The following is a 26759-nucleotide window of genomic DNA, read 5'->3' on the forward strand; positions in this document are numbered from 1 at the left end:
TTGAAAGGAAACATTAGAATGAAATGGCTGAAAAGTAGAGCACATACCTCATATACTCCTCATCAATTAAATGTATCCTGCCTTTAGTTTAGTAACACAAACAACTCAATTTTCATTCCCAGCAGAGGTCTGGAATACAACTGGAAAGCTAATCCAGCTAGCCAGCTTTCAGCTGGTGAATGCTGAGTGTGAGGAGAAAGCAAAGCTTTTTTATATAAAAAATAGAAGCTTTGAATATCTTGCACGTTTTTTCTGTTATGAGACCTGTGATGAGCTGAAATCCATTCACTGCATCCCACAGCAAAGAGATGCACAGGACAAGGGCTCTCCTCTGCCACAAGTCATTAATGAGATATTTGGTATTTGCTGTCCCTGAGATGCTGCACACTTGGTCACTGTGCTCACTGCAGAGCAGGAGCAGCTCAGGCCAGCCCAAGTGCCAGGACAGTTTTGCTTTGCTGCTCTTCCCCCAGCACCTTCAGGGAACCAGAACTCACTTGGGTGTTTTGGAAACTCTCAAGCCCACAGAATTCCAGAGAGAACAGACAAGCAGCTGTTTTCTTTGCTTAAATGGATGAACTATTGGTCTCCTCCTCTGTAGGCCATGACACACCAGAACATTTCCAAAACAGACAATAATCTGCCTCTTTTGTTGTGCATTTTTGATACAACATCACAGAGGGATCTTTTACCCTTATCTGCCTTTCAGGGAGAAGCTTCTTTTCCATGTCATGTGTTTGTAACAAAGCCATTTTTGCTCCAACTGATACTCAAAACTATTTTTTTAGCTGTCTAAAAAGTCTGAGTGCTCCACCATACCTGTGGTAACAAAATAAATACAAAAGGAATTAAACTCTCGATACAAAGATTATAAAACCACATTTTGGTAAAGACTAAAGAAATCAGAACTGTAAGAAAAATAAGTAATTCCTCTTCCCACACATCAAGCCCACAGAACTGAAACAGTTTCTAGATTACCCAAAGAAGTTCACCCTTGAAATGCTCAGGTTGGAAATTTGTACATGAAGCAAATTTGTTTTAAAAGGTGAGGGAAAAAGACATGAATTCAAAAATTACCTGACAAAGCCAGGAAGTATATAAACATGGAAAAAGCAGGACAATGTGTGTATTTGCATAATTTAACATTTCTTCAGCAGTGCAAGGGAAGAGGGATTAATTCTTTTTATAGCATTTTAAATGTCAGTGCTGTACACAGAATGTAAAGTGCTTTGAGTCACTGCTGCAAAACCTTCCAGGAACATACTGAAATAAAACTAAACTGCATTTTAAAATAAATGCTCATGTACAGACTTAAAGTGATTGCAGGGTTTAGTAAGGGTTGAGGAAATAACTTTAATTCTCCATCACTGGCTCAATTCTGTACACAGAGAAATCAGCTACAAAAAGTGTCCAGCAAGTCCAGGTTGCCTATTGTCCCAAATGTATCCTGGACAGCACAGGCAATGCCCCAGAAAAAGACAAATTAATTCAACAAACAGAGCAAAAGGAAAGTGCTGCTTCAGCCACACTCTGGGAGCAGCTCCCCCAGACTCAAATGGCTGCACACAAATGGGCAAGGCCTTTCCCACAAAGGAGTACAAACCACTGGATTTACAACTTGCCCAAGCACTCAGCCCTGGACAGAACTCAGACATTGTTTTCATCACAAACAAAAGGCTCATTACACACCTCAGATTCTGATGGTTTGAGTTCTAGCAGGAATTTTTCAAAATGGAAGTTGTACCTTGGATGCAGTTAGTCCTGTATACTTAATAAATAAGAAGCATCAAGAATCTCCACAGTATTGAGATGCACAGAACTATTAATTGGTTTCAGAGTCTATTAAAACAAAAAAAAAGTCCTATATTACTGAAAAAAACCCATAGTTTCTGTTCTTCTGAGAAGAGTGGCCCTAGTGGTGTGTTCAAGTGCCAAAAGAAGCAGCAGGAGGCTTTTACTGCATCCCAAACCACTGTTCTTGATCTGCCCACTGAGCTGCTTCACTGTCACTGCCCTCCAGGTCCCCCTCTTCTCCACTCCCCTCCATGTCATCCACATCTTCCTCCTGGGTGGCATCTGTTGGACTTTCCTCTTTCTCCATTTTCTGCAATCCTTCCAGTGACTTCTGATCGTTTGGATCCAAACTGAAGAAAGGAACAAAAATAAAGCATTGTCTTGAAACTTTTTTCTCTTTGTGGCCTCAGAGTAAAGAGTAACAATAAAATCTCATCCTGTTGTCTGCACTTCCTGTTTAACATCATCAGGAGGCTTATTTTAGATGATGATGCAACTTCCCCTTGAGCTGCTGTAACACTGAGTCTTAAATCTCTTTATAAAACAGTTCTGATCCCCAAGAATGCATTTATCTAAACATCCCACTCTTCCAGAAAACTTAGTCACCTCTCCCAGCAATACTAATTATAAAGTAACATGAAAGCAGTAAAAATTTAAATGACTCTGCCTAAATATAATCTAAGCAGGCAAAAACCAGCTGACCCATTTAAGCTATGCAAGTTTGCAGGGGACATAAAGTGCTGGGTTTAAGGCAAATTGAAGATGTTGCAATCAAAATATGGGAATATTTTAAAAAGTAACACCCTAAAATAGCATTTAGATTATGTTAAGTTGAATCATACTATTTAAATTTACAGAACAGCTCATTTTTATATGCACCTTCTAGTGTAAAGGAATGGATCCTAAAGTCTGACTATAAAATAATTATTAACTATAAATAATTTCATGCCTTAATCCTTTTGTTAGTCAAGGAATCACAAGCCTGGTGACATATTTTGCATTAATACAGTCCCTATATTTTGCACTTTCCAGTTTGAAATCTTAAGACCAACCAATTGACGAACAGGGTGGCATTTGTGTGGTTGTGTTATTTTAATGGAGAATGACACAAAGCCACCTCTGATTCTCACCCTAATCAATCAGCAGCTCATCTGCTTACTCAGAGGAGCTGATGAGTGGCTGTTACACCCCCCTGCAGTGGCAGGGGCTGCTTTACCTCAGGGCTATGCTGTACTGGTCCATGGCCTCCTGGTACTCGTTGACAGCCACCAGGAAGTCGCCCAGGATGCGGTGCAGGACGCAGTCGCTCTGGTTGGCCAGGGCATTCCTCAGCAGGGCAATCCCATCCTCATACTTCTGCTCTCTGCCTGGCCACAGGCAAAAACACTGCTTTAATCAACAGCTGAGACAAATCTATAAAGAGTCTCAATGTTCATGGTCTTCCCAACACAAGGCTATCGTCCCTCTAGAGCTGTCAGTGCAGCAGGGCTCTACTTCTTGCAAGATTAACTCTAAACAATGACTTCTTGTTGCAATAGCTGTTACATTCACAATTACATCTGCTTTGAAGCCAAAACATTTTGTTTGCAATTGCTTTAAGTGTATTATCAGCTGCTGGATGCAATTAATTCCTGAGATTTTTCCTTCAGGACAGAACTGCTAAACCCATGGGCTGTACCAGCACTGTCACATCCTGCACATGGATGTGGCTCCAGGACACCTTTCCATGTACAAAGGTACCTTCAAACAAACACAGGGGGAAAAGGAACTTACTGAGAAGTTCTGCTTTCTTAACCACAGCTTTAATGTAGTCAGGTCTTTGTGTGAGAGCTTTGTCCAGCAATGTTTTTGCCTTTTCCTGTGTGACTGGGTCCTCCAGGCAGACAGTGGCCAGCAGGGTGAGGGTCTGTGCGTTTGCCCCCAGGGTTTTGTACACGTTGTTTGCCATCACCATGGCCTCACGGATGCTGTTGGATGCCAGGTAACACTCGATGAGACCTGGGGGGGTCACACAGAAACACTTCAGGGGCTGAGTCAGCACTACAGGCACTCAGCCCTCACTGTTATTTGCACTTAGGAGCACTCAGGTGCTGAACAGCTGACAGTCCAATAAGCAAATACAAATTGCAATTGAGAAAGTGAATCTGTGCTTGTCAACATATTCATTCTACAGATAATTGACTTGATGTTCATTAATGGTCAGGCACTGAAAAAAACCTCCAACCCTAAGTACACCTCATCTAATGTTTCTGTCCAATTCCAATACTGAGAGAATTAATATTTCACCTGGACTCTTCACTACTTGAAGCTGCTGTTGAGATCAGCCAGATTTAAATATTTAAACAAACACTACAAAACGAAGCTCCCAGCAGAACTAACCATCAGTTAATGTCATCATCCAAGAGTGAGCTGCTCAAAGTGCCCAAGTTTGTTTAACTCCAGATTAAACAACAGAAAAACCAAGAAAACCCCTTTTTGAACATCATTCCTACAAACCCATACATTCTCTCGCATCCCTCCCTGACCGCACCGTAGGTTTTGGGGTAACAATCATTTACAGAGGCAAGAACTGCTGTGCACTCCCTCACCTCACCCCCAGCACGGCACCAGCCCTGCCTCCCTGCCCAGGGCTCACCCTCGTAGCAGTCCAGGCGGCAGGGCGCCAGCCTGATGGCCTCCCTGAAGTGGATGATGGCCTCCTGCACCCGGCCCATGTTCCTCAGGGCAGCTCCCTTCAGCAGCAGAGCCTGCACACTGTTGCTGTTCAGCTGGATTGCTTTGGCTCCCAGGTACAAGGCACGGGAGTAGCGTTTGCTGTAGAAACTGTGACACCTACAGAGAAAGGAGAGAGATTGTAAACACACCCTGCCTGGAGTGCCTGTGTGCAGTCACGGGGTTCTGAACTTGTATTTGAACTTCTTGCATTTGAAGTTAAGAAAAAAACTTCAGAAATTTAAAAAAACTCTAATATAGATATTAAAACTGTTACTATTTAATATATTGTTGGTACCGCACAGGTGTGTAACTCTAATAAATTTAAACGGGAAAAAAAACCAATAGATATTTGCAGAGAGCTAACGTAAGTTACCCAGGAACAGAACAGAACCCACTCTGTCAGCTGTAACCCAGCACATTCAGCAAATCCAGAGCTGAGGTGAAAAAGGAAACTCACCCAGACACCACCCAGGGCTCTGCATGCTGGTCAGAAATGTTGAAGAGCCGGCAGCCCAAGTTCTCCACATCCTCCAGCCGACCCTCCCGTGCCAATAAATATCCATAAACATCCATTCCTAAAGAGACACGGTGGAGGATCAATCCTCAAGAAATAGAAAGTTCATTCACAAGAAAAAAAAAGCCACAAAAACCACAAACACCTACTTTAAACTGTGCAACTGCCTAGAAGGGTTCAAGACATGCAGCTTCTGAATGTCAATTCTGAACTGAAAGCTGGATAAACAATATACAATATTCCACTGCATGTTATTCCTCAGATCAACCTTCTCTCAGGATTTACTCACCTTTTATTAGGTATGGATCCAGCATTTGTGCTTGTTCAAATTTCAGGATAGAGTTTTTATTATCTCCAGCTCTGAAGTACAGGTCTGCTAAGCTCCCCAGCAAGTCCACATTATCCCTCAGCAATGACTTCTTCTCTAAAGAGCTTAAAGGGAAAAGAATTGCCTGTTATTTATAAATGACACTTTGAATATCATTATAGATAAGAATTTATGTATTATTTGATTGCACCACACTCTTCCAACTCTTACCAAATGGTGTTTATGGCTCTGGTGTTGTCTCCAGTATGCACAAAGGCATAAGCCTTGATCCACACCGAGAGCCAGTCCAGGTTGGGAATGCTCTGGATGATGTTGATGGTCATGGAGGCCACTTCTGCTCCCTTCACTGACAGTGAGAGCAAACCTGTATAGAGGGGTTCACACATCAGTTTAGAGGGGTTCACACATCACTCTCAGCCACCCAAAACTGCTTTTGATACAAACTGTCTGAGGGGCAGAAACTCCATCCCCTGACAAGCACAAGCAGCTGATTACAGGGCTTGCTACGATTTCTGTAAGGTGGGTATGACATGCAAATACAGAAGTGTATTACAGCTACAGCAGTGTAATTAAAATTTTACCAGGGCTGAGCACTGAGAGTGCAGACAGAGTGCAGACACCCACCCAGGATGGCATCCAGGGCCAAGGGACACTGCCTCAGCACCTCCTTGTAGCTCGTCACCGAGGAGCGCTCCTGGCCCGCCTTCTTGTACAGGTTTGCCAGCATCATGTTGATCTGCAGGCAGCAGAAATGTGGGGACAAAGAACCCAGTGAGTGTGAGGGACAAAGAACCACTCAGAAGGGTCACAACTCTGTCTTCAGGCCTGCCTGCCTCTGCTCTGGGCAGAAGACAACATAACCTGCATTTCTGAGAACACTCCAAGGTACCATATAGGACAAAATGGAAACTGTGGCTTCTTTCTGAGCACAGGAATAAAATCTACATTATTTTATAGGTACACAGTGCACCTTGAAATCTGTGTTTTGCAGCAAAGAAGTCAAAAGATGGGCAAGTACACAATGCCAAGAAGGATCAGCACATCCCTTCATCAGTCCCTTCCAGGAATCTCTGTCCATGGAAGTGTTTGAATTAGCTCAGCAAGTCAGAGAGTTTCCATTCAGCTTCTGAATGGAGCCATGATTGACCAAAGAGCAGAAATTATCTGAGCTCCTCACAACACAAGTAGCTGCTTTCTGCTGCAGCACTTCCATTTACTGGCCTATATAAAGTTTGCTTTTCTCAATCTTTTCTTCTTTTTCTGCTCTGCAAGTTGGTCAGAACACTCTGACATTAACTGGAGTTTAAGCCTGTACACTTTTAGGACAATTTAACATGAAACACAGCTGACTGATCTGATGTGTTAATCTTTTAAGCCCTGCTGAGTAGCAGAGCCAGCAAGCAAAGACTCCACAGATTTGGCACTGCAGACCACAAGGGGATCTAAATATTTAACATTATCTAAACTGTTGTTGAAAAGGATTAAAAGATTTTAAAAGATGGAGCACTAGCAAACTTTGTACTTGCCAAAGTCTCCAGCCTCTCAAGGATTTGCCACTGCTCCAACTCTACAAGAAGTTAATAAAGATGCACAAAACATTTAACTCCCCTCATTTTTTCTTTAAATTCTTTCTAACAGAGGAAATACAAAATTGGTATGATTTGAAAGAAAAGGGTCCAAATCAGCTAATTTAAAATTAGGGGATGCTACCAAACAATATTTAACTAATGAAAAAGATAAAATGCCATTAAACCTACATAATATGTTCTGCCCTAGAGATACACTGACAAAAACCTGCCAGAATTCACCTTTGGAGTTCTCTGCCTGGAAGGAATCCCATCAAGAATAGCAATGGCATCTTTATCTTGCTTCAGCATTGTGTAGCATTCAGCCATTTTGTATTTCACTTCAATTTCTGACGGTAAACACTGAAACAAAAAAAAAAGGTTTAAATACAATGTTGGTTTAACCAGGTATGAACATTTTAATAAGGTTTCTTCATAAATATTTATACTGTGTGGAAAAAAAAATTGGTGCATGTAAGTTAACAATGCAGCTCACTGCTAGCTCACAGTGTTCCTGTCTTCAAATTAAAAGTATGATGTACATATACAGAAAAATTTCATGCTGGAGACCATTTTAAGTTTTGCACTAGAAAACACCACAGATATTACCCAACCAATTAGCCTTGAATGTCAGGTTTATCTGACAGGATAAATGCACAATCTAAGGTGGTTGGCAGACATGCAAAGGTGACGCTCAGGGATGTGGTCAGTGATGCACCTGGCAGGGATTCACCCTCAGGGATCTTTTCCATCTTTCAGTGATTCTGTGAATATTGACTCAGCAACATTAACTGGAGGGGGAATGTGATCACTTGATGCAGCACATTATCAATTCTCAAATACCTGGCTCTGGGGTGTTGATGCAGCATTCCCAGTGGAAGGCCTGACTTTGGAGGTTTTACTTAAGGCTTTTTTCTGCTGTAAGGCCATGGTGTACTTGCTGACAGCATTCCTGTACTCCTTGTCGTGGAACAGGGAGTCTGCATGGTACACAAGGAGCTGGTACTTCTGAGAGGGAGAGAACAGCTCCCTGGAAGACATGCAGACAGAAAGGCTGAGGTCAGATGGCTGCAAAAGAATCAAAACCTTACAGAAACAAAGGGTTTGTGGCTTTGGTTTGTCTGGCTTCAACTTGCAACTGCTGCAGCCCCCTCACTGCACCATTGAGTAACAGCGCTGACTCCTCACACAGGGCTTATCTCACCAATTTCTGTTATCTGTAAGCAAACAAATGCAGCAGCAGCTCCTCAATGTTTGGCTGCTTGGCCACTGCCCCCATCCCTTCTGTAACAAGCCACAGGCTGTACACATCCATTACACTGCATCAACTTTCTCCTGGGATTATTCACCTTTTATTAGCTAAGGATCCAGCATTTAGCCTGTTCAGATTTCAGAACAGTTTTGTTTGGACTCAAGTTTAAAATTCAACCCAGCTCCTTGTACAGCTGTTCTGGTCCTAATCCCTATTCCTACATTATAAAAACCCCTTCTATAAAACTCCTAATATCTGTGCAGACCAAATGACCCAACTGTGGCCTTCCAGGACCTGAAGGGAGCCAGCAAAAAGCATGGAGAGAGAAAATTTACAAGGCCCTGGAGTGCCAGGACAAGGGGGAATGGCTTCACACTGACAGAGAGCAGCTTTAGATTGGATATTAGGAAAAACTCTTCCTTGTGAGGGTGGTGAGACCCTGGCACAGGTTGCCCAGAGCAGCTGCGGCTGCCCCATCCCTGGAAGTGCCCAAGGCCAGGCTGGAGGGGCTTGGAGCAGCTTGGGAGAGTTAAAGTGTCCCTGCCCAAGGCAGGAGGGGTGAAACAAAACAATCCTCAAGGTCCCTTCGGTGATTCTATGATTCTCTGCCATGTTGTAGGGGGCACCCCAAAGGGACGCTGCTGATACCCGAACAGAGGCGGGCTCCATCCCCGGCAGGGACAGAGGACAGGGACAGGGGCAGAGAAAAGGACAGGACAGACCAGGGGAAGGCGCCAGGACAGGACAGGAACAGGGACAGCCCAGGGGCGGCCCCGCTCCCTCACGTCCCTCACGGCCCGCGCCGCGCGCCCCCTGCCGGCGGGGCACTCACGGGTTGTTGCCGCTCATGGTGAGGAGCAGCCCGCTGAGCAGCCGCACGTTCGAGTGCAGCCCGGCGGCCGCCATCTCGCGCACGTGCTCCACCACACTCATGCTGCCGCCGGCAGAACGGAGGGAACGGGGGGGGGAACCGGGAGAGACCCCGAGCGAGGCACCGGGCACGGAGCTGCCGCCGCCGCCACTCCAAAATGGCGCCACCCGGGGGTCCTCGCGCGCCGTCGCCTATAGGCGGCCAAGGCGTTGCCCGCGCGGCCCGACAGGCGCGCGGAGGGCAGCCCGCGCTGAGGACCCCTCGCAGAGGCGGGAACGGCGTGAGGGGAGAGCGGTGATGGGCAGGGCCATGAGGGGAGAGCGGTGATGGGCAGGGCCGTGAGGGGATCCGCTCTCCTGTGGGTGCTCTGGTGCCAGACACATATTCCCCGTGCCTCCATAGCTCCCGAATCTGCCCCTTGTCCTTCTGCCAATAAGCTGATGGTTGCTGCAGCTAAATGTGTCTGAGGTCTCTGAGATAACGACACTCCTGCCTATAAAAAATTGTTAAAGGAGGAAAAAGACCGTTCAAAACCTACATTTCCTCATATTTTTTCCCATAATCCAATCTAAAGCTGCCCTCTGTCAGTGTGAAGTCATTTCCCCCTGTCCTGGCACTCCAGGCTCTTGGTGGCTCCCCTCAAGTCCTGGACGGCCACAATTGGGTCACTCCAAAGCCTTCCACCAAGAAGAAAAAACCTCTTTGATTTCTTTGAAGGCTCTCCATAAGACACACAGTAGTTACCACATTAATTACAAGCAAATTTTATTGAAAACAAGGTAAAAATCACTGCACTGGACAACACAGCGTGAGAGGTCTGTTTTCCCTGGACACACGACACCAACTCCAGCCAGCAGAGCAAATGACACAGCTCCCGTGCCCCACAGCCAAGCCCACTTCTTCATTTCTTCTCTTAAATACAAGCCCTGTTTTAAATGCTGTAGCCACGATTACAAAGCAGCTTGCATCTGAAACAGCATGTTAGAAATCACTTATTAAGCACCAGCTTAATAATATTTGCTTACACAACTTATCTTTTTGCTCTCCCTCTATCACTCATTGACAGGTTTGGTTTTTTTCTTTTTTCTTTTTTTTTTTAATTCATAAGCACTTAATTCTTTCTTGGTACAAAAAGTATCCAAAACAAAGGCAAAAGACTCAAACATCTTGCTGTGGAAATGCTTAAAGTTGTTGCCACTTTGCTTCACTGCCCAGGGCCTGAGAGACTCTTGTTCATGAACTGCCTCTTCACAAAGCAGATCCACCACTGCAGAAGGAAGCACAGAGTCAGAAAATCAGAAGTGGTTTCCATTGACTTTAAAGTATTCAATCTCTGACACACAACAAATATTAAGGCTCCAGTTTTACAGATAGTTTTCCACACTTGAATTGAGGTGAACAAGACAATAGGAATGGACACAATGAGTTCATATTACAGGATTTTGAATTAATATGTGAAACTACTTTGTCTTATTTTACTTTTGTTATATTTTATCCCAATCCAATCATAAATGAGGGATGCATCAGGAAGCTATGCCTTTGAAAGTAAATTAGCCTAAATGATTTCAACATTAAATGCAGTCACATTTGCACATGAAACACGAACACTCGGGAGGTGACTCATTCATTGATTAGCGATTTTTTCAATCTGGACGTGAGGCAAAACAATCGACTTCAAAGCAGCTCTCAAAGCAGAGCTGCCTGGGAAGAGAAACAGCACCTCCCGTGCTTGTGAACTAATTTTGCCACCCCAGCCACGAGCAGATGTGCAGTGCTTTGAAGAGCTGAGCCAGACCCCTCTCATTACTGCCCTGCTTTTGAAATGGCACTCACTGTCATTTCACATCAGATTACATTTACTGATAACCTGCAGCTGCCATTTCACTGTAAATTCAGTCAGGCTTGGCTGGAGTCACCCTCACCCCTCATCTCCCTTCTCTGCACACGAGGCTGAAGAAACACCCCCAGCCTCTCCCTGACTCTGTGTGATGCCTCTGAACTCTCACCTTGCTTGGCTTGTCGCTCTGAGGATCAAACACTTTGTCACACAGGCGGAGGCCGGTTTCTTGCCTCAGCTGCTGCAGGTAGGCCCTCATCACCTCTGAAAGCAGCACAGCAAAACCAGGGTGAACTGGGCAGCACCAACCAAACTGGATTTAACAGGGACACCTCAGACATCACTGCTTAAAGCAGAGAGGGAATTCCATATCTGCAGGCTGCAGCTGGCTGAGTGGATTAGCTCCATTTATCTATGGAACCAGGGGAATCCTCGAGGTCAGAAAATCCAGCTTGTGCTGCCTTCCCAAGACAGACTGCAGATTTAGAAGATTTAGATTTAAAGTAATTTTTCTAAGTGCAGTTAATGAGGTGTGACCCTCGGAGGCCCTGGGTCAGCCTTACCTTCCTCCTGCTTGTTGGCAGGTTTGGCGTAAATGGCGTTCAGAGGAAAGCCAGGCTCCCCTGGGATGGGGAAGTTGGTGATTCCCAGTGTGTACATCTCCTTCTCTCCCTGGCCTTTGGAGTTACACTGGAAGAACCACGCAAACAATGGGTTAGCAGTTATGAACAAGAACTGACAGAGCACTAGACCCAAATATTTTACAAATCTGGAACCGGAAAACTCATCAAGAAGAGCAACACAGCACATCCACAGCCTTGGAGTATTTGAGGCTCTGACAATTGGGACTGAGGTCCCTGACAAATCTCCTTCCAGGATTATTTGTTCCCCTGGAAGGAGAATATCAGGAAATTCTTTCCTTAGAACAACCCTCAGACTGTTTCCCACCTGCACAGGAATTCAGTTTTCTTACCTTTTGCAGCTTTTTCAGGCACTCAGAAATGTAGAGGGTGACATAGATCAGTGTTCTGTCAGCCTCATTCTGCAAAACAAGAGCAGGAACTCTTAGATTACAGGACGTTGTGGAACTGATAAAGCCTGAAACAGGAATGAATTCAAGCCACTTTGGGCTACAGTTTCCCCATGAGAGAGAGATTTGCAATTCATGACATTTACCCAACTTTAAAGACTAAGTGGGAGGGGAGTTTGTGATCTTCTGGAATTACTTCCTTGAAAATAAATTTATATTCACAGCACCAACCCTCCAAAGAACTAGAATATGCTCAGTATCTTAAAAAATTACCTTAATTTCATAATTTTTGAAGAAAACATTAGCTTTGAAGTAGTAGATGGCTTCATCTATAATATCTGTGTCCTTAGCTATAAAAAAGAGATACAGAGTTAAGCAGTGCACTGTTACACTACATTTGTCAGAACTTTTACTCACTGAAGTACATAAATAAGGATTACTGCAAAAGCAAAACCATGGTATTCACAAAAAGCAGAAGTCAGCACCACATAACAGAAACTTCTGAAACACCCTGAGTTCAGACTGTAATATTTAAGCTTCCTACTCCCTTCTCCTTCCCCTCTGTCACTTCACAAACAGCAGCAATTCAGCAGTTCCCCACTTCTCTACCACTTTTGAGTAACTCATCAGAGTTTTAACATCATAAAAGGATAGAAAAAAGCTTTTGGAGAAAGCACAATCACTCAGATTCCATTATCCTCTTCAAATAAAGGAGGGGAGCAGAACACAGTGACAATCTGACTTTTGCTACCATCCAAGACTGCTTAAATCCAGAAACACTCCTTTTCTATTTTCCTTTTCAAACTGAACCCACATTTCTGGGGAACAGCACTCCTGGAAGTTCAGGTGTTGAAGGGGAATCTGTCCTGGCTGCCTGTGGGCCCTGTTGGGGTCGGAATTTCGTTTCTGTTTTGGAAGCCCCACACCACGAGTGCTGCTGTCCCTCAGAGCAGCCCAGAGTGTGAGCTCTCTGTAGCTAAACCTCCACTTCCTCTGCCCCAGTGGCTTCACACCAGCTCAGCATCCTCAAAACCCTGCTCAGAGCACAGGGGGAAGCACCAGAACAGCAACCAGAGGCTTGAGTTACTGAAACCACCAACTCAACAGGGGCACGATTACCTGTGCATAATTATTTTCTACCATTTGCACAGCTGAAGTAGTTGAAAACTTCCCCCCTTTCTGCAAAGCTTTCCATTTCCCACCAGTGACTCTTGCTGGGGCTGGCTTAGAGCAGCCCCTGAGATGACGAGCTACATCCAGTAATTCAGAGATTATTATAAACTTACTTTCTCGAGGTGCTGGGCCCTTGAACTGGCTTCTGATGGGTAACAGTGCCATGTTCCCAATTAGCTTGGTGTCTGAGTCCATTAAAGTGGAGTGGTAAGCCTAGAGACAGGGAGAGGTGGTTATTGATCCTACTGAAAATAACATTTCCATTTCCAATCATGTGTCTTCATCAAGCAGGAGTCACAGCCTAGTTCATTATGATGCTTCCAGCATTTCATCCTTGCACAAACAATTGTTATTTTCTATTTAAGTCCAGATCTTGGTGCCATTCTGGTGAATACCAGGAAAGCACCAGGAGATTGGATAAAATCTGTATTGTTGGTCTGCAGGCACAGTTCATCCCCAGGCTGCCTGACTCCATACTGGCAGCTCCAAGGGGTAACAGCCCCACTCATCTGCCTGAGTTTTGGGGCATTGCACTGAAAGTTAGTTGTCATTAAAAAACATGTAATTTATTTATTTAATGTCTGGGTATTAACAGTGGATAATTATAAATAAAGCCAGGCTTAATGCAGTAAAGAAAAATCCCAACAAAACTGATTTAAGTGAAAAACAAACCAGCTTTCTGCATACAACAAATTCTTCCTGGAAAACCGATTTTAAACAACTAATGAGTTCAGTTTTGGGCACTTTCCAAGGTGCTGTGCCAGGCCACTAGGGATCCCTCATCTCACAACCCACCTTTTGTGGGGGGTAGAGGAGGATGTGACTGGGAGGGGCTGGGTGTAAAAAGCAGTTTATTTCTCTGAGGGGACGGTGGTGCGAACAAAGCCAGAGCAAAGCCCGGCTGTGAACGCCCTCTCCCCCGGGGCTCGCACCCTCCCGGCCGCGGGTGGATCCCGGCAGGGGGAGGAGGAAGAGGAGGAGGAAGAGGAAGAGGAAGAGAAAAAGGAAGAGGAAGGCGCTGGCCCTGCAGCAGCCTCCCACGGAGAGCCATTCCCCGCTCCCCGCAGCTGCAGCCCCCGTTTCCCCCCGCAGTGCCCCCGCAGCGAGCAGAGCCCCTGCCCCGGCCCGGATCGCCCCCGCCGCCCCCGGCCCGGCCCCGCCGCCCGCTCCCTCCTGCCCGCGCTGCCGCCGCCGGGCGCGGAGCCGCTCACCGGCATCTCGAAGGGCAGGAGGCGGCTCGGTGGAGCCGGGCGGGAGGGGAGCGGGGCGAACCGGCCAGGACAGCGGGCACAGAGCTTCCTCCTCCGCCTACGCTGCAGGAAATGAGGCAGCGGCAGAGGCGGTGCGAGGAGGGGAAGCGGGAGCTGCGCACCGCCCCGCAGGCAGCGCACCGGGAAGGGAGCGGCAGGCAGTGCTGTGCCCGTGCGGGGAGCGGCCACCGAGAGGCACTGCTCCACCAGGGCACTGCTCACCGGGGCACTGCTCACCGGGGCACCGCTCACCGGGGCACTGCTCACCAGAGCACTGCTCCACCAGGGCACCCCTCACCAGGGCACTGCTCACCGGGGCACTGCTCACCGGGGCACCGCTCACCGGGGCACTGCTCACCAGGGCACCGCTCACCGGGGCACCGCCTGCACCGGGACGGGAAGGGGTGCCGCGATGCTTCGCTCCCAGCTGTTTCTCTCCCGTGCCTTTCCAGCACAGCCCAGCCGGCGGCTCGGGGCACTCCGTGTAAGGAACACAAGAGGGCTCCAAACGTGCTGTGTTCAGACGGATACAGCATTTTAAGGTGCACATTCCAGTTGCTGTCAAACCCTTACCTTCCCTGACACCCAGCGTTGCTGAAATTGTCCCGTGGTATCTGACTCCAGGCATCAGTCAGAGAGACAAAATGGGGAGGTTTGGAAACTGAGTCACAATAATTCAACTGCAGGGCTGGGGTTTATCCTTTCAACACGCCCCAAGCATGGCTCATCCCAAGGCAGTCTGCAGGTGAATTAAACCACGGTAGTTTCCCCAACTTTCAGCCAGATCAAGACTTTTCTGAGCCCTTTTCCTCTAGATATGCAGGATTTGCAGGTCTGTTGAACCTCTTGCCCAGTTCTGGCTCTGCTTTTCTATATGTACTAACACTGGTCTATTTATTTTATAACACACACAAACATAATTAAAAAAATTGTTTATTAAAGTAGTTACAAGGTCATGTAACTCACTCTCCATTATAAATATTAGTTATTTTACAGATAAAACATCAAGTGTGTTTGTGTAGGGTAGGGTTGGGGTTTTTTTATTTCATTTTTATTTTTTACTAAAAACAAAGTATTTTCCTCCCAGTTTGAACGTGTTTCTTACTCATCCACATGATCTTGAAAGTATTCATCCACAAGAGGAGATTTATCTTCTTCACATTCCTGTAAAAAAAAACACAGAAAAATATAAACCTTCCTGGGATGAACACAGGAATCATTAGGAGACTTTGAACAGTCATGCAGGAAAACATCAAAGTGATCTCAGTGGTCCTTTCTGGCATTTGAAGGCTAAAACTCTGTTAATTTTGAAAATCAAAGCAATACTTTTAAACAACCATTTGATCAACCTGCATATGCAAGATGATATTAAAGAATTTCATTTTTATAACTAAATGAAAATGATACAAGCGTTGTCACTGAAAGACTAAACATGGCTTACTTGGAACTGTGCTAAGACAATAATTTATGAGCATGGCAGAGAACATATTTATATCATAAGTTCTATTATGGATACTTTTTATTTTTTTATGTTCTCACCAACAGTCCCTTACCTTTGGTTCTTTAAATTCCAGATCCTCTCCGTACTGAATGGTGAAGTCGATGTGCTGCAGGACGATGTTGATGCTCTCCTCGTCAGAGCGATCCAAAGGCAGGAACCGAACCATGCCATAGTCATCAATCTGCACAAGGATTCAAGGGAAATGCAGGGAAATGCACAAAGTTCATTCTCAATCACAGCCCTCAAAGCCACTCTTTTCCTGACTTCTAAAATACCATTTAGTCACACTGCAAACCAATGGCAATTCCCTCCTCAGAACACCTGGCTATCAATCCTGAGTTCTACACAGCAGCAAATTCCCAAAATTGCCAACAGAAAAGAATTCAAAGAAAATGTATTGGCTATAATCCAGATATCAAGAGTATCATATCAGTAGTATCAAGAATCTCATGCTAGTCTGAAAAAATAAAAAACTGAGTTAAAAGAGGCAAAAAGTGATAGTGAATTTTAGGGCACCAGCTCAAAAGCAATGTACCTACCAATCCACATATAGATTTGGTCAGCTTTTTAAACCTTTTGCTTTTCAGTATATTTGTAGAATCTTCAATCATTGAATACATATCTGGATCCAAGTACCTGGAGAAACAAAGTCATCATCACCACTGAAAGGCTGTCATTCAGAATGACACAAAAGATCCAAGATAAATTATTTACAGAAAAATCCAGAGATCAGTACAAACATGGAGCTATTCTTTTGACTCTGACTAAATTAAGCATCTTACCCAGATGTTTAAACACTATTGTTTGAAATAAACAAAATCCATCTTCTCCCACTCCAAAAGAGTATGTTTTAATTGTGGGAAACATTAGACTCAACTTTCAGTGAACTTTGCCTCAGTTGTACTACAGAGTAAATAATTTTTTGGAACTTACTTTTCTATTTCCTTCTTGGCTTTCTTGCTCAGCAAATCCATTTTGGTCATGACGTTAATCTGTGGGATCTCCAAAGATATCATTGCACTGAGAGCTGCCAGGATTCCAGAAATAAACTTGAAGAGGATGAAAAATGATGTATTAAAGTACAGAAAAGCACAACACAAACATGCAGGATGACCACAGGCCAAATCTGGTCAGGAATACATGGAACATGGACACAAAGCCATGTGAGGAATCATTCTCTCTGTTGGAAAAAGGAGGTGCCGAATACCCCCTCAATTTTTAGAACCTCAAATCTGCCACTGAAAAGGTCATTAAGAAAACCCAAATCCTTCTTGGGACAGTTACTGCTAAATGGGGAAGTTGGCCTGCTTGTTCTTGGGGTCTGAGAAAGCTCTCGTGGAATCACAGAAGAATTTAGGTTGGAAGGGACTTCTGGAGGTTACCTGGCTCCCACAACTGCTCAAACAGAAGCACTTCCAGGTCAGACCAGGCTGCTCTGGGGTTTGCCCAGTCAGATTTTGACTCTGTGAATGCCTGTCCCAGTCTGAGCACTCTCACAGTGCTGGTTGTCTGTCCATCCATCTGGGCCTGTCCTGTGCCTGAGGCAGCTGATGACAGCAACCACATCTCCCTGGACCTGGCAATTTTTTCCTCTGGGCAAACCCAGCTCCCTGAATGGCTCAGACTTGTTGTTCTTTATAAAAATGAACTTTATCAACAGATTTCAAATGGATACCTTGAAAGATTCCACCATGAACTGAGAATCCACGAGGAAAACTCCACAGACACGGAATTCCCACTGCTGCAGCTGCTCCACCAACTGCTTCATCACTGGAAGGTGTGTGTAGAGCTCGATCTGACCTGGGGCACACTCAGGATGTTAACAAGTTGGAATGTGAAGCAAACAGGAACAATCCACAGTTATATGTAGACAGGGGAACTGCATTTAAATAAAAACTGATGAGGAAAGCACCCTCTTTTCAGGCAGCTCTGTGTTTGGGTGAAATGGAAAAAAAATAAAAGGGGTTTTTTCCTCCTTTGGTCTCCAGTTAGTGCTAGTTTGCAGTAGCCACAGCTGATGATGCTACCAAACATCTGTGCAGTCACCCAGATCAGCCCAGGATCAAGTTTGCTCCTGAGACACCTGAAAGTGACTCTGACAGCTGTTAACAGCTCAACAAAATGGGAATTATCACAACAGTCAAATTTTCCAATGCTTATGAAGAGTGATACCAAAACACTGGCGTGTGCTTACCTGGGCAATCAAACAAAACATAGTCATCCTCCACGTGCCCAAGGCTCTCCTCCAGCCAGCTGAAGTTATTGGCAAAGTATTCCATGCAAAACACCAAGCCACCATTGGGGCCAAACCTCAGGGACTCGTCTTCCATGACATCGTCCACTTCTATCAGCTCACGGATGTCTGCGACACACAAAGAGCCCCAAAGGCAGGGAGTGAGCTCTGCAAGGAGGGAATGGGCTCTGCAGGGAGGGAATGGGCTCTGCAAGGAGGGAATGGGCTCTGTGGGCAGGGAATGGGCTCTGCAGGGAGGGAATGGGCTCTGGGGCTGGGAATGGGCTCTGGGGGCTGGGAATGGGCTCTGGGGGCTGGGAATGGGCTCTGCAGGGCAGGGAGTGGGCTCTGCAGGCTGGGAATGGGCTCTGCAGGGCAGGGAATGGGCTCTGCAGGCTGGGAATGGGCTCTGGGGGCTGGGAATGGGCTCTGGGGGCTGGGAATGGGCTCTGCAGGGCAGGGAGTGGGCTCTGCAGGCTGGGAATGGGCTCTGCAGGGCAGGGAATGGGCTCTGCAGGGCTGGGAATGGGCTCTGCAGGGAGTCTGGCAGCTCAGAAAACCAACAGGGACAGGGGGATCTCCCTGGCACAGGCACAGCAGCCAAACACAACAGGTTATGTTCATGAAACTTACACAAATGCCTTAATTCCCCAAGTAAATATATGCTAAATACTTCCCAGGACTTGTCTGGGGGGTTCTTTTGAGGGTTCCTGGTGATTGTCTGGGGAACATCTCATTCCCCAGATGAATCTCTTCTGAGAGTATCTCAGCTGTGTGGCCATGTCAAGATGCACTTTTCTTATCATCTTTGTTCAGACACAAACACTGTTATTGTTCTCAAAGCTGAGGCATCTGCCAGTACATGGTATAGGTAAATACAGGGACTGAGCAGGAGCTGGCACAGGGCAGCAGCCTCTGATGCGGGGAGGTATCCCTGGTACTGGAGTGCGTTCATCTCTGACATCTCTGAGCACTATTTGCTACCAGACTAGAATTATTCACCGATTTAAGGATCACACCGTATTTTATTGAAACGATTTTCCCACATCTTCCCCCACTGCTGTACGGGCTCCGTTTTAGACGCACAGAACCGGTCCGGTGGCACGGGCAGGGCTTGGCTGGAAGCCCCGCCGCGCCCGGGGCCCCGCCGTGCCCGGGTCGCTCACCTGCCATGACGGGGTAGCTGAAGAGCTCGGCCGCCGGGTCCAGGTTCACCACCTGCACGGCGCGGCCCAGCGCCTCGCAGTGCTGCACCATGGTGGAGCAGTACGTGCTCTGCAAGGCACACGCGGCCGTCAGGAGCCGTCACGGGGCTCCCGCCGCCCCCGTTCCCCGCCGCTCCCCGCCGTTCCCCGCTCACCTTCCCGCTGCCCGCCGGGCCCATCACCAGCTGCGCGTACCGGGGCATGGCTGCGGCGGCCCGGCGGGGAATGGCCGCTGCGGCGCCCCGTAGCTCGGCCGAACCCGTGACGGCTCAGCGCATGGCCCCGCCCGCCGCGGTACGGCGGGCCGGCGGGGTCAAACCGTGCACGCCCCTCTCGCGAGACGGCGGCGCTGGGGCGGGCGCACGTGCGCGCGCGGTGAGGGACCGGGACCCGCCGCGGCCCGAGGGGCCTCTGGTAACACCGACACCGCCCCCGGGCCCCCCGCCCCGCTCCGTTCAGCCCCCGCCGGGCGGCTCCCGCACGCGCCCTCTCCCTCTCCTCCGGAGCCGCGGCGCCGCCGCCGCCCCTCGCAGGGATCCCCCCGGTGCCTGTACCGAGCATCCTCCCGGCGCCCTCCGTACCGTCAGCCCCGGCACCGCCCCGCCCTGCGAGCCCCTCCTCAGGTACCCGAACCGCATCCCCCCGGCTCCCCCCATCCCCTCAGCTCCTCATCCCCTCAGTTCTGCCCTCACGCATCCCCCCGCTCCCCCATCCCGCCGTGTCCGTGATCCCCATCGTGTCCGTGATCCCCGCCGTGTCCGGTGTCCCAGCACCCTTCCCGACCCGCCCTCACTTCTGCCCCCGGAGCACCGAGCGCCCCCCGGGCCTGTGTGGGGTCTCACGAACACTCAGCACCTCACTTGTCCATCTGTCCCTGTCCCTCTGTCCTGAGCCCACCTGAGCCTCGGGAATTTCCCTCAGCGCTCCTCGCTGCTCAGCACGGCTCGTACGACACCCCAAGCTCCTCACACATGCCCTGTTTGTTCCCCCAGTCCTGGGGGATTTCCTGTGTGTTCCAAACTCTTTCCTTGTTGACTTCTGTCATCTAAGTGTCTTGCTTGAAAACGTGTGTGTAAACCACTATTACATCCATTACTGGCTTGACTTTGCTTTCCTTTTTTTGTGCTCTGTTTTTTTTCCCCAGTGTTCTTGGATCAGATTGTGGCTCTTCAGGCACTGATTTAAATGACCCCTTTGCTTTGCTAATATGCAAGAGGTACCTGCCCCCAGTGCCCCCACTGTTTGTGTGCCGCTGATTTAACATGATACTTCACTGAACTGTCCTTAACCCAGCGTGTTCTCTAATTCCATGTGGGTTTCTGGAAGATTGTTCTTCGTTTTGTGACACTTTGGCTTCTTTCCCCTTATGTGCTAGAGCTCCAATACTGCTTGGTGTGCTTTGTAGCAGTTTTCCCCATGTTTTCATTATTTTTGACTCCCATTTTCCTCTCCTTCTCTTTGACACTTGTCCCTATTTCCTCTGGGATTCTGGAGCTGGGAGGGCTGTGACTGACTCAGACCCAGAGCCTGGGTGCTGATTGTGTCCCCTGTGCCCCACAGGTTGGTGACATGGCCACGGATGTGGCCGAGCCCGTGGTCCCTGAGTGCAGAGGGGACGGCAGGAGCGGAGCCAGGTCCGATGCTGATTATCCCCTGAGGGTGCTCTACTGTGGAGGCAAGTGCTGGGACAGGGACAGGAATGGGACATCCCTGGGACAAGACTGGGAGCACACATCCCTTCCTGCAGGAAGCCTTTAGCACAGAAAAACTCTGAGCATTAATATGATAACAAGAAATGGAATACGTTAAACTGTACTGTGCTTAGAAGTGTTCTTTCCTCATTCTGTTTGTAGTTATATGGGTGAAATTTAAAGGGAAGTAAATTGTCTTGGCAGGTGTGTTTTAGATAGGAATGTCATTTTGCTTCAGGCTGGAAAACAGTAGGAACCAGCCCTGCACAGTTGGTTTGGCTGTCCCCTCTTTGGGACATTGGCAGCTCTTGGAGAAGGGAAAGCTGACCAAACCACCTGGTGCCTTGTTCAGTGTCTCCTTTGCCTCAGGTACAAGTGGTGTTTTGTTCTGTAGCTTTTCCCGACCTTGGGCTTCTCCTCCCCTTCCCTCAGTGACTGGCAGCTCTTGCTGTGATGGTTTTACCCTAATGCAGAGCGTGTGAGCACAGGTCTAATGAGAGAGGAATTAAAATGTGGAGTGGCAACAATAAGGAAATGTTTTTGAGTCAGTGTGTGGTTATAACCAGGAGTTATGTAAGAACCCATCCCTGACTTTGAAACACAGTTTGGAATTTAATTACTAAGGCTGTAAGTAAAAAGTAAAAAATTCCTTTTGTAATCTATTCTTTTTTTTCCCCCTTCTTTCTGCAGTCTGTTCGTTGCCAACAGAGGTGAGTAATTTTTTGTTGTCCAAGTTTCCTTCTGTCCTATTATGTCCTATTTTGGTGTATTTCTGATGTATTTTGTCATTCCTCCACTAACAACATTCATATGGCTTTTCTCTAGTACTGTGAATACATGCCTGATGTGACTAAATGCAGACAATGGTTAGAAAAGAATTTTCCAGATGAGTTTGCAAAACTTACAGTAGGTAAGAGTCTTTTCTGTTTTCTAACTGATATGTGTCCTTAGACATATTTGGAAAAATCTGAGCTTGTCCAGTTCTGATCTCTTTCCTTTTCCTGCTGTATCCTGTGAAAGTTAATGCTTTGGATGCTCTGAAATAGGTTTTATGATATCAAAAAATACTAAATAATCAATTTGTAGTTTTATTAATAATATTTGGCGTTTCTTAAGATTCCTGCCATAAACATCTATGCACTTGTTTCCCATCAGAGTTAGTTTATTGGATTTTGTGTATTTCCAGTCTACAGTGGATGGCTGGAGGAAAGGTCATTAATGATAGTGAACTTATTTGTTTGCATTGGGAATTTCAGTATTAACATTATCATTAATTTCTGTCTCTCTGTGCAAGGGCCTTTATTGAAATTGTCACTGTAGCTTGGAGCTGAGGCTTTTTAGGAGTCTAATTTGCACAAATACTGTAATGGAGATGTAACATGCATCAGTCAAAAGGCTGCTGCCCTTCAGCATTGTTTACTGATTTATCAAAATATCACTTTACCTACTTCCTGTTCCTGTAAGGCTGTGGGTGTTTGATCACTAATTTTGTTCTTTTTTCCCCTCACTCCTTTCTGCTGCATTTTAGAAAATTCACCTAAACAGGAAGCTGGGGTTGGAGAAGGCCAAGGAAATGTGGGAGGAGGAGAAGAAGAGGAGAAGAAGAAGCAAAAGAGAGGCAAGGTCTAAATGGTTGATTGTGGTACTGATTTCAAAGCAGTTTGGGGCATCCCTCTCTCACCTGCTGGGCTGGAGCAGGGCACAAATTCCTTGCATTTTGGTGTATAGGGAATAAATATGGAATATCTTCCTCCCTGTGGTGTGTGCCAATGAAATGTTGGACAGGAGGGACAGGCAGGGTGGGGTGACCTGCTCCCTGTGCCCCACGGTTCCTGTCACCACTGTCACACTCAGGGAGCAGCTCCTCCCCAGCTGGGATCAGCTGGCATTTCTCCCAGAATGCTGAGCCCTGTTGAGCAGCACTTTATGGGCTGCTTGCAGAGTGGAACAAAGGCTGCTCCCCTCTGGTGATGCCTCCTGACTCTGCTCTGCCTTTGTTCCTTCCACCTCTCTGTGTTCACAGAGCAGGATTTGGATTTGTGCTTTTAAATCTGTTACCTGTGTGTCCATCAGCAGCTGTGTCTCCTCCCAGCAGTGCTAACGAAAAACATTCTCAAAACTTTGGAAGATATGAAGTTATGTGGAACAATTTAAGCACACTTTTATTTTCAATCACTGGAGCTGTTTCTGCTGAATTAATTAACATGCTTTCCACCATAAATCAGAGTTCTGGAGCTGTTAATGTGTATTTGCCTGTGCAGTGTCAGTTCTGTGTAATGGTCCAGAAATTATGGCTAATATCCAGTAGTTTCATATTTTATGGCACATATATTTTTGTTTTATTTTTGGTATCTTGGTAACCAGTTTAATTTACCTTCTCAGCAGGCAAGGTCTAGTGACAACAGTAGTTCATGTTCTGTAACTTGGATGCTTTTCCCAGAGATTTCAGGACATTTTATTTCAACATTAATTTGTTGTGAGGGGTGGTCTGATTAGTTTTCAGTCTGGTATTTGGTTTTAAAATAAGAATTTAAAATATTTGGTGATTTTTCTCCTAGAATCTAAAGTTCCATGAAGACTTAGAGCATGGTGTTAAGTAGCATGGTGTAAGAGTGACCATAAGAGTGTGAGGGAAAACAAGCACAAACTTCATGAGACATTGCTGAAACTCACAGAAGGAAATTTAAGGCAGAACTTTACTGTCTAAAAATTATCAGACACCAGTTTATATTAAAACAGAATTGGAAGTGCTGCATGTTAGAAACAGAAACAGCCACAGGGGTTGGTTTACTTGTCATAAATTCTTTAGGTTTTCATGTTGAGAAGGCTCAGAAACATGAAACTGTGCTTACCCTGGAATAACATGGTGACTGTACACGGAGTTAGCTGAGATCTTAATCTGGCTTGAAGAATCCTAATGAGTGGAATGTACATCTTTCATGCTTTACTCTGACTCAGAAATGCCTGAAATGGGGAGTGTTCCCACAGGCTGGCCTAGGAGCAGGCAGGGGAAAGGTGGTGGTGTTAAATGCAGTGGGGTTGGGGTGCTCTCAGAGTCTGGGGTTGGCTCCTGGCTCACATTTCCCTGCCTGGTTCACTGTGGGGTCGTGCACAGGTGTCCAGAACTTGATCTGCTGCCTGGGCAAAGCAAGACCTTGTGGCCTCAGGAAATGGGCATGAGCTGCTTGCTTTGCGTCAGACACAAACCATGGGGATGTTAAAATAGTTGTGGAAAATATCAAAGAAAAATTTATTTCCAGAGTTATGTAAATCTATACTAAACACAGTGATTGGTAAAGAGTGGGGAAAAGCCCTTTTTTGCTGATTGTATTGGTGGTCTGCTGTGCAACCTGTGCTTGAATGCACATTTCACATGTATTTCCCATAATACTGGACTTAAATGTGGGATCTTTCTTAAATAATAGTCAATCTCAGACAATGTGCAAAATACATTTTTGTTTACCAACAGTGTTGGGGAGTTAACAGCTTCTTTGTTTATAGGGGCAAAATCTGACCTTGTATGCTTTTTTCTTTGATGAACTATGATGTAATTAACCATGTAACCTTTATTTAATTAATCATGTAACCTTCTGCTCTGTTTTAAAGGTGGAAGAGGTCAGATAAAACAGAAGAAGAAGACTGTACCACAGAAAGTTACAATAGCTAAAATTCCCAGAGCAAAGAAAAAATACGTCACGAGAGTGTGTGGCCTTGCCACATTTGGTGAGTTTGGGTTCTCCTGGTATTGGCTGTGCCTGCCTTTACCCTCATGATAATTATTCTGGTTGTATTCCACTGGGGAATCTGCTTCCACCTGTGAGATGGAAGTCCCAAGGTGCTTTTAGCAGTTCCAAGGCTAAAAGTACACTGACTTCCCACAGGGATAAATTATTAAGGTACTTATTGCCTTAATAAAGACAAAGAGGGTTACAGGTTTTTTTGAAATAGGGTGCAGACTCACCTCAAGAGAACATGTAGAGGACATTCAGCAATTTCTACCTTGAAGCATTTGTAGCTCAGCAGAGTCAGATGTTTTGGGTGTAAACAACAGACTTGGCTTTCAGTGGAAACTCTAGCAAAGCTTCAGCTGTGAAGTGCCACTACTTTTTCAAGTTAAAACAAGATTTTGGCTTTAATCTTGAGAAAATATTTTTATGACAACAACTGTACTTAAATTGTTCATTTTCCCCTGGGCAGAGATTGATCTTAAGGAAGCACAAAGGTTTTTTGCTCAGAAATTTTCCTGCGGTGCCTCAGTAACAGGAGAAGATGAAATCATCATTCAGGGGGACTTCACAGATGACATTATTGATGTCATCCAGGAGAAGTGGCCTGAGGTAATAAACCTTTCTTTCTCTCAGGTAGACACACACTTTTCCACATTAGCCTGTGATTTACCAATGATTTTGGAGAAGGGATTCATCTTTGGCAGCACAGATTGGTGCACAAAAATAAAAGAGCAGTTGTTGCATTCCCACCCTACAGTGAGGGTGGCATGTCAGAATAAATGCAGCTGTCAAATATCTGTGCCTTCTTTGTGACCATTTCTTAACAGTGAGTGTCTAAGTATTCTTGCATTGCCATCCTATTTTTCAACACCTCCTAAAATGTTGCAAAATTAAAACAAACAAAAAAGCCCCAAGCCTCACACATTTGTGCTTCAGAAGAGATCAGCCAGTGTGGGTTGGACTGAAATTTAAAGCTGAGAGTTGTATTTGCAAGGGCTTTCTCTGACTCTGCCTTGTCCTGGCATTTCCCAAGTGGAATTCTTTATGGTTTAAGTCCATAGGGCTGTCTTTATTCCCAGCCCTGCAGGCTCAGCTGTGTCCTGGCAGCACGTGTCACTCACCCAGGGTTTACAGCAGGGGATCTGCAATGGGGCTCTTCACTTCTTTACATTTACAGGGTGTACACTAAAGGATGTAAAAAGAAAATACTTAATTTGCTGTGTTGTGGCTTTTTCTCCCTAGGTGGATGATGACAGCATTGAAGATCTTGGAGAAGTCAAGAAGTGATAGTGGAGGACTACCTTTATTTAATTATATGGTTATAAATGATATAGCAAAAGTGAGGCTTCTAAATCCATTTGCTCTGCAGTGAAACTGTGGAGAACCCATGTCCATGGCATTCTCACTGTTCTGTATAGGCTGCTTGGTTTTCTTTTTTGTTTTTGGGGTTTTTTTTGTGATATTTGCCAAAGTTAAATTGGGGTTCTACCATGCTTAAGCATGAAGTAGATTTAAATAAAATTACTGTTCCTCACTGAATAGTTTCTGAGGTTTTTTACATCTGCTTTCCTCTACCTATCTTATGGGAAAATAAGAATTTAAGGCATTAAAAGTTTGGTTTTCATCTGCTGTCCTTTCTGCTGAGCTTAACTGCATGAGGCGTGTGGCTGATGTTGACACTTTTACCTCTCATTTACCTGCAGAGAATTTTAGAAATCAGAATGGAACAAACATTCTGAAGGTTGGTAAGCAGTGAAAGAACAGTGAATCCTGAAGAGGTTATTCTACATCCCTGCCAACTGAGTTATTTGATTTAGTGGAAACACTGAGAAGTGTGAGAATATTACTTAGAAATTTATCCTATTTTCATAATTCTGAAGATCTCCTAACCCTGCTGGGCTTCTTGGTGAGGCAATTGTAATTAATGGCTTTATGCTTTTAACCTGCAGCTCATTCGAGAGTGGTAGTAATGAACACAAATTAATAGTGAGCACTATTCCACAGGCCATGTTAGCAGAGTTGGGGTGGGGTGCCAGCTCTGCTGTCTGTACTCCCACAAACAGCCTCGAGCA

The 26759-nt window shown here is 45.9% G+C and overlaps 4 protein-coding genes across 4 annotated transcripts; 1 reads left to right on the forward strand and 3 right to left on the reverse strand.

Moving 5' to 3' along the window:
- Nucleotides 1-431: 431 nt before the first annotated feature.
- ANAPC7 (anaphase promoting complex subunit 7) lies at nt 432-9194 on the reverse strand. Its single transcript, XM_054288687.1, has 11 exons — nt 9001-9194; nt 7760-7946; nt 7160-7279; nt 5976-6087; nt 5562-5715; nt 5313-5455; nt 4967-5084; nt 4430-4626; nt 3568-3792; nt 3011-3161; nt 432-2144 (listed from the first exon to the last, which is right to left on the reverse strand). The coding sequence occupies exons 1-11, from the start codon at nt 9099-9101 to the stop codon at nt 1955-1957; spliced, it is 1698 nt and encodes a 565-aa protein (XP_054144662.1). The 5' UTR covers nt 9102-9194; the 3' UTR covers nt 432-1954.
- Nucleotides 9195-9787: 593 nt separating this feature from the next.
- ARPC3 (actin related protein 2/3 complex subunit 3) lies at nt 9788-14879 on the reverse strand. The gene is made up of 8 exons (XM_054289059.1): nt 14628-14879; nt 14291-14527; nt 13193-13292; nt 12180-12256; nt 11850-11918; nt 11440-11566; nt 11046-11140; nt 9788-10306 (listed from the first exon to the last, which is right to left on the reverse strand). Exons 1-8 carry the CDS (start codon nt 14877-14879, stop codon nt 10244-10246), a joined length of 1020 nt encoding a protein of 339 aa, XP_054145034.1. The 3' UTR covers nt 9788-10243.
- A 367-nt stretch (nt 14880-15246) lies between these two features.
- On the reverse strand, nt 15247-19537 carry GPN3 (GPN-loop GTPase 3). Its single transcript, XM_054288773.1, has 8 exons — nt 19424-19537; nt 19230-19338; nt 18025-18192; nt 17506-17630; nt 16764-16879; nt 16370-16466; nt 15883-16011; nt 15247-15493 (listed from the first exon to the last, which is right to left on the reverse strand). The coding sequence occupies exons 1-8, from the start codon at nt 19469-19471 to the stop codon at nt 15431-15433; spliced, it is 855 nt and encodes a 284-aa protein (XP_054144748.1). The 5' UTR covers nt 19472-19537; the 3' UTR covers nt 15247-15430.
- Nucleotides 19538-20463: 926 nt separating this feature from the next.
- DENR (density regulated re-initiation and release factor) lies at nt 20464-26226 on the forward strand. The gene is made up of 8 exons (XM_054288721.1): nt 20464-20484; nt 20829-20943; nt 21650-21669; nt 21785-21869; nt 22488-22577; nt 24566-24682; nt 25157-25296; nt 25930-26226. Exons 1-8 carry the CDS (start codon nt 20476-20478, stop codon nt 25972-25974), a joined length of 621 nt encoding a protein of 206 aa, XP_054144696.1. The 5' UTR covers nt 20464-20475; the 3' UTR covers nt 25975-26226.
- The last annotated feature ends 533 nt before the right edge of the window (nt 26227-26759 follow it).

Source organism: Melozone crissalis, unplaced genomic scaffold, assembly GCF_028551555.1.
Source record: "Melozone crissalis strain CALT ecotype California unplaced genomic scaffold, PUWL_Pcris_2 ptg000063l_1, whole genome shotgun sequence".
In the NCBI taxonomy this organism is placed as follows: Eukaryota; Metazoa; Chordata; class Aves; order Passeriformes; family Passerellidae; genus Melozone; species Melozone crissalis.

Bases quoted from the DNA above. Each gene is read 5' to 3' on its own strand.
- GPN3 (XM_054288773.1), bottom strand. From the start codon at position 19,471: ATGCCCCGGTACGCGCAGCTGGTGATGGGCCCGGCGGGCAGCGGGAAG. The intron at 19,339-19,423 runs GTGAGCGGGGAA...TGTGCCTTGCAG, and splicing joins GCCCGGCGGGCAGCGGGAAG to AGCACGTACTGCTCCACCAT. The intron at 17,631-18,024 runs GTAAGCACACGC...AGTGTGCCCCAG, and splicing joins TGTTTTGTTTGATTGCCCAG to GTCAGATCGAGCTCTACACA.
- ANAPC7 (XM_054288687.1), bottom strand. From the start codon at position 9,101: ATGAGTGTGGTGGAGCACGTGCGCGAGATGGCGGCCGCCGGGCTGCAC. The intron at 6,088-7,159 runs GTGAATTCTGGC...TGCTGCCTGCAG, and splicing joins CCAGGCAGAGAACTCCAAAG to ATCAACATGATGCTGGCAAA. The intron at 3,162-3,567 runs GTAAGTTCCTTT...GCCTGTGGCCAG, and splicing joins TAAGAAAGCAGAACTTCTCA to GCAGAGAGCAGAAGTATGAG.
- DENR (XM_054288721.1), top strand. The intron at 21,870-22,487 runs GTAAGAGTCTTT...GCTGCATTTTAG, and splicing joins GTTTGCAAAACTTACAGTAG to AAAATTCACCTAAACAGGAA. The intron at 25,297-25,929 runs GTAATAAACCTT...TTTTCTCCCTAG, and splicing joins TCCAGGAGAAGTGGCCTGAG to GTGGATGATGACAGCATTGA.
- ARPC3 (XM_054289059.1), bottom strand. From the start codon at position 14,879: ATGTGCACCTTAAAATGCTGTATCCGTCTGAACACAGCACGTTTGGAG. The intron at 11,919-12,179 runs GTAATTTTTTAA...CTTGTTTTGCAG, and splicing joins TCAAAAATTATGAAATTAAG to AATGAGGCTGACAGAACACT. The intron at 10,307-11,045 runs GTGAGAGTTCAG...TTCCTTCTGCAG, and splicing joins AGAGCGACAAGCCAAGCAAG to TGGTGGATCTGCTTTGTGAA.